Raw genomic sequence first — 5,573 nt, 5'->3', positions numbered from 1 at the left:
ACGCCCCCACATACAAATAATATACACCATACACACGCCCCCACATACAAATAATATACACCATACACACGCCCCCACATACAAATAATATACACTATACACACCTCCATACAAATAATATGCACCATACACACCCCCACATATAAATAATATACATCATATACACACCCCACATACAAATTATATGCACTATACAAACACCCCCACATATAAATAACTCCATAAAGAAAATTAGATTAAATTTTTATTTTGAAAAAAAGAAGGAAAGAAAAAAAAAGCCAGCATTGGGGGTGTGGGTCAGTGACTGGGCATTTGTCTAGAATCCCCTCCTGGAGGGGCTGAGGGTGTGGCCATTGGTAGAGTACTTGCCTGTCCTGCTCAAGGCCTCAAGTCTCAACATCACATTTCCACAATAAGAGAAAAGCACACTTTTAATCCCAGCACACAGTCGCCAGAGGCAGGCGGATCTCTGAGTTTAACTCTCAAATGATAGAAGCTGCCCAGCAGTGGTGGCTCAAGCCTTTAATCCCAGCTCTTGGGAGGCAGAGGCAGGTGGATCTCGTTCGAGGCCAGCCTGGTCTACAGAGTGAGTTCCAGGATTGCTAGGGCCACACAGAGAAACCCTGTCTCAGGAAAAAAAAGGAAAAGAAAAAAGAAAAGCCCCTCCCAGCCACTCCAGGAACAGAATGCTGTTCCAAGATACTGAGCAGGAGGGGGCGGGAAGCCAACCAGAACTGGTGGCCCAGGCCCCTCATCTCAGCACACTCAAGACTGAGGCAGAAGAAACAAAAACCAAAACTAAGGTGAGCGGGGTTAAGGAGTCAGAAGAGTCGGCTTCCCCACATGCTAACCATCCCTGAACAAGGGTCAAGAAGTTGTGGGCACCGAGTTCAAGGTGGGGCAGTGCAGGGGACAGACAGACACCAACCTCAGCCTTGTAGTGATTCCGAGAACCGAGTCATCCTGACGAGGACAAAAAGTGCTCATCCAGGCCAGCAATCTGGCTCTCATCGCCAGGTACTGGGACAAAGGGCCTGTTGCATCTAATCTGTGTCAAAAGGCCTAGGAGGCCGGTGAGGCACCAAAGGTGGACTCCAGGCAGCCTTTGTTAGAATGCACTCTCCCCTCTCTGCCTCAGTTTCCCTACCCTGTCAAAAAGGACCATCTCTGTCGGGACCCCAAAAGGATGTGAAGGCCTGTTGCCAAGGAGACACGGGGTCCTCCCAACTCAGCAGGAAGGGCTGGGAAGGCAGTTAGCCCCCTTGCAGAGCGGCCCTTCCAAGGCCCAGCCCAGTGGGGGAAAGGTCCCACTTGGCCTTGGAATCACATTGGAGCTGCGTTGCCATGGTAACAGAATTTCTGTGGGATTTTTTTTCCCCAACAGTGGCAGCACAGAAAACCTGAGTCACAGGCTCCTAGGAGCCCACAGGAGGGGGCGTGGAGGGGGCGTGGCTATCTTACAGCTTCACAGGCTGTGGTGACTCAGAGGGTCCCCCAACCCTCACCCTCTTTCCTGAGCTTAGCAACTTGCCAGATTCTCTTGCCTTGTTCCAAATAAGCATCCTCCACAACCCATCTATCTCATTTAAGAAGAGGACTTAGCTTAGAATCCTCCAGGACTTCACCTCACCCCACCAGAGTCTACTCAGTGGTCAAAACTGTGCCATTCCTGCCAAGGATGGGGACCTCTTAGACATCCTACAAAGCCCAGCCTCAGCCGGCCACCCTAGGAAGGGTGGGGACAAGATCCTTCTAAATAAAAGACATGCTCAAGGATTAGAACCCTACATGTGAATGAGGCTGAGCAGTGTAGGAAGACACAACAGGGGTCTCTTGAGCCAGCAAGGGCTTGTGGGGATTTGGGGGTACCCTCCCCCCAATCCTGAGTTAGGTACTACTCACTCCTCTCATGTGATCTCCATCTCCAAGGAACAGAGCCTAGCCCCAAGTACCTCCGTTTTACAAATGGGGAAACTGAGGCCGAGGAGCGGGAAGCAACTCGGCAGGGGTGATTCACAACCCCAGACTGCGGCTTCCCTCCCCCTAATCCTGGCCAGCAGTTCCCAACACGTGTTTCCGAAGCGCAGTCCCGCCTCCCTGCCACGCAGGCCTGCCCAAAATGGCCTCCCCGGCACACCCACCCAACAGCTCACCCCAAAAAGCACGGGGAGGAGTTGGCTGACATGGGAATGAGGCTCAGACCCCGACATATGAGGACAGAAGAGGTCTAACCATGACCCCACGTTCCCTTTACCTCCAATTTCCGCCCCCTCCTGCCCCATCAGCGTGAATCACGCACAATCAGGACACTCAAGATGATACCTGCCCAGGCTCGCAAAAACACACCCTCTAGCTCCTTCGTGGCCCCAAGGGCCTAAGTCACCTAACCTTCCCCAGGGCAGCAAGCCTTGGACACAGTTCACAGCGAGCCAGTATCTCTATGCTAGGAAGTCCCTAGCATCTGCAGGGTGCCCTCCAGTCCCAAATCCCTGGCTGACTTCCTCCAGCCTTCCAGAAATGCAGGGCTTGCTCACTTCCCCTCCCTGCCGGGGCTTTGGCACAGGCTGAGCCCTCTGCCTGCAAGACCAGCCCATACATACAACTGATGCCTGCTAACTTCTGTCCACTCTCCTGGGGCAGCTCATGTATGCTCAGAAAGGACCTCTGACCCCGATCATCTAGCACCCTGGTTCTGGACCCCCAATCTTGCTTTACGTGCCAGTCACGTTCCCAAGAGACACTTATTCTATCTTGTATCTCAGTGTTTGCTAAACAGGTGGGAACTCTGACTCCCTTCACCCAGCTATGTGAAACAAGAGAAGCGGACACGCGTTGGAGTGTGAGTGTGTGTGTGTGTGTGTGTGTGTGTGTGTAAAATGAGAGAACATTCTGGAATCAAATATACCCAGTGCAGCATGTTGCTGCTGATTTACTGTGTAACCTAAAGCAAACGGCTATACCTTTCTGAGCGTTAATTCAGCCAAACTCAGGCAGGACCCACCCAGGGCTTAGTCCTCTGCATTGGGGGAGGGGGAGGGGTCTTCCTCGCCACAGACTCGGCTCCCATCCAGCTATCTCCAAGGCTTGGAGCCCAATTTCCCACCCAAGGAAGCGAGATCTAACAAGCGCCTGCCAGTAGACAGCAAAGACCCTTTGGCAAAATAATAGGGGGTACACCAGAAAGGAGGCGCCTACTTGTGGCACGCCCATGCCCATGCCGGTCGGAATGGCCTTCCAGCCTGTTAGAGGCCCTGGATGGGGAAGATCCAGTTGCAAACGATTGTTCCCAGCCAGGGCCTTGGGGACCGGTTCACTCGAGGGTAGAGGCTCCTGGAGCGAGCTGGACACTCGCAGGGCCAAGAGCCGGACCGCGAGGTGTGCACGAGAGGGCAAGGGTGCCTGGCGCGCAGCCACCCGGGCCACGCCGCCCGCCTGGCGGGGTGCGAAGGAAGACCCAGGCGTTTGCGCCCCGCGCCTCCGCACAGGACCCAGAACCAAGGACGACGCTGGGGGGGTGGGGGGAGTTAGGGGTGGCTCCTCCGCAGAGGGAACCGCCTAAGTCTATCCCCTCCCCCCCAGCCCCGCTGCATCTGGTTTTCCCATCTGCAGAGCCCTAGCAGGACAAAGGGGACAAGGGAGGGCCCAGCCGAGGCGACCCGCCCCCCTGCTCACAAAGGCCGCGGCCCGGAGCGCCAGGCCTTAGCGAAGGGAGGCGGGGTGGGGGAGGGGCAGCCCCCGTGGACGACCCCCCCCCCAGCAGTGCCGACCCCGCCCCGCACACCCCGCCGCGATCAAAAGCCCCGCCAAACCTCCACCACCTCGCCAGGAAAGGCAGGAAGAGCAGGGGTGACTGTCCCCTGGCCCTCTGGCCAAAGGCCTGCGGAACAGGAGGAAGGGTGCACGAGGAAATGGACAAGGGGGAAACCTTCCTTCCCAAGACCGCGGGCAACCTATCCTTGAGGATCAGCCCACGAATGGGGACAACCCAGATTGGGAAAAGGGGACAGAGATCTACCCAAGGTCTAGGGAGCCCCACGCCCCCAAAAGGGGTCGGGGAGGTGGACAGTACTGCTTTAGGATGTGCTAGGCCGCACCCCACGTCACCTCCTCCCGGCAGAAGTGCACGTCCCGGACAGGGGGTGGTAGCATATGCCTTTAATCCCAGCACTCAAGAGACAGAGGCAGGAGGATTTCTGCGAGTTCAAGGCTAGCTTGGTCTACAGAGAGAGTTCCAGGCCAGCCAGGGCTACATAGTGAGACCGGGTTTTTCAAAACAGAAGACCACCTCCCCAAGGTGGGGCATAGAGGCCTGTGGGCCTAACGGAAGCGCACGGGGAGATCGGGAAACAGCAGGATGCAGGAGTCGGGGAATGCTTTTGTGCACTTTATCGGGACCTAAGAAGGGGACATGTCCCCAACTCACCCTGGCGCGTGGACACGTTCCTCTCGTTGGCCGCCTGCAGCACCACCTGAGCGCAGCTCTGCTCCAGAGCGAAGAGCTCATCTTTGCCCACCTTGGTGGCCTTGCCAGCCTTGAGGGTGCCACTGGGCCCGGACGGGGCCAGGTAGCGACCTTCGCAGTCGCGAAAGGCCACCTTGCCGGAGCGGAACTCGAGCGTGTAGCCCGTGGCGGGCTCGGGCCGAGCCACCAGGCGCCCGTCGTGGCGCAGGAAGCGGTGGTCCGACGTCTGCACGCTGTAGCGCTGGTCCTGGAAGGCCAAGGTGATGAGCGAGTCGACGCCCCAAGGCACGTCGCGGTCTACAGCGATCTCGTCGGCCGGTCGCGCGCTCAGATGCGCGTAGCGCTTGCGGGTGACGCTGTAGATGTTGACCTGTGGGTGCATGGCGATGTGCACACTCCACTTCTCGGCCGGCGACACGCTCTGAGCGAAACACGACAGGCGGTCCTCGGTGCCGCCGAAGTAGCGCCGGTGAGCCTCGGACTGCAGCGACCAGCGGCCGTCGTCGTGCGCCACGACGAGGAAGCGGCAGTCGGCGTCGGGCACCTCGCGCTCGCAGCTCACGTTGCCGTCCTTGTCGGCGGCCAGGTAGCGACCCAGGTGGCTGCGCAGACACACGGCCGCGCTGCCCGACTCATCGGGAGGCTGCTCCAGCGTCCAGATCTGCTTCTTCTTCAAGCTACTGGCGGACGCGTTCACCTTGAAGCCGAACGCCTCGGCTGTCAGGTACTTGTTGCCGCAGCTGATGAGCCCGAACTGGATCTGCACCGCCTCGGTTGTGCCGTTGGCGGTCATGGTGGCGGAGGGCGGCCCGGTGGCCCCGGGAGCTTGGGTGGCTGTGCGGGACCTTCTTTGTTCTGCACGGCTTAACCCCGCTGCAGCGCTCCACAAAGCCAGCCCGGCGGCGCCCTGGGTTTTATAGGCGGGTGACGTCACGGTGTTAGGCCACGCCCCTGGCCGTCCTGCTAGGGGAGGGGGCTCTGCAGAGCGCGCCGAGGCCCCTGCGTTGGATTCTTCTGCGGGTTTTTCTGGGTTTTAAAGCAGGGTCGCACCCTGTAGTGCAGACTATCCTTGAGGTCGCTGTGTGGCTCAGGCTGGACTCGAACTCTTAGC

At 58.0% G+C, this 5,573-nt stretch overlaps 1 protein-coding gene across 1 annotated transcript in view; it reads right to left on the bottom strand.

The window, feature by feature from the left end:
* Positions 1-5,366, bottom strand: part of Fscn1 (fascin actin-bundling protein 1) — a 12,593-nt gene extending 7,227 nt beyond the window's left edge. Inside the window, exon 1 of the mRNA XM_005368003.2 lies at positions 4,424-5,366. Coding sequence (XP_005368060.1) covers positions 4,424-5,255 — 832 coding nt within the window. The 5' untranslated portion in view covers positions 5,256-5,366. The remainder of the gene's footprint in view (positions 1-4,423) is intronic.
* Between the last annotated feature and the right edge of the window lie 207 nt (positions 5,367-5,573).

The sequence above is a fragment of the Microtus ochrogaster genome, unplaced genomic scaffold (assembly GCF_000317375.1).
Source record: "Microtus ochrogaster isolate Prairie Vole_2 unplaced genomic scaffold, MicOch1.0 UNK27, whole genome shotgun sequence".
NCBI classification, from domain to species: Eukaryota; Metazoa; Chordata; class Mammalia; order Rodentia; family Cricetidae; genus Microtus; species Microtus ochrogaster.
The sequence above is the reverse complement of the archived record's forward strand: the minus strand, read 5'-3'. Positions and strand labels throughout refer to the sequence as shown.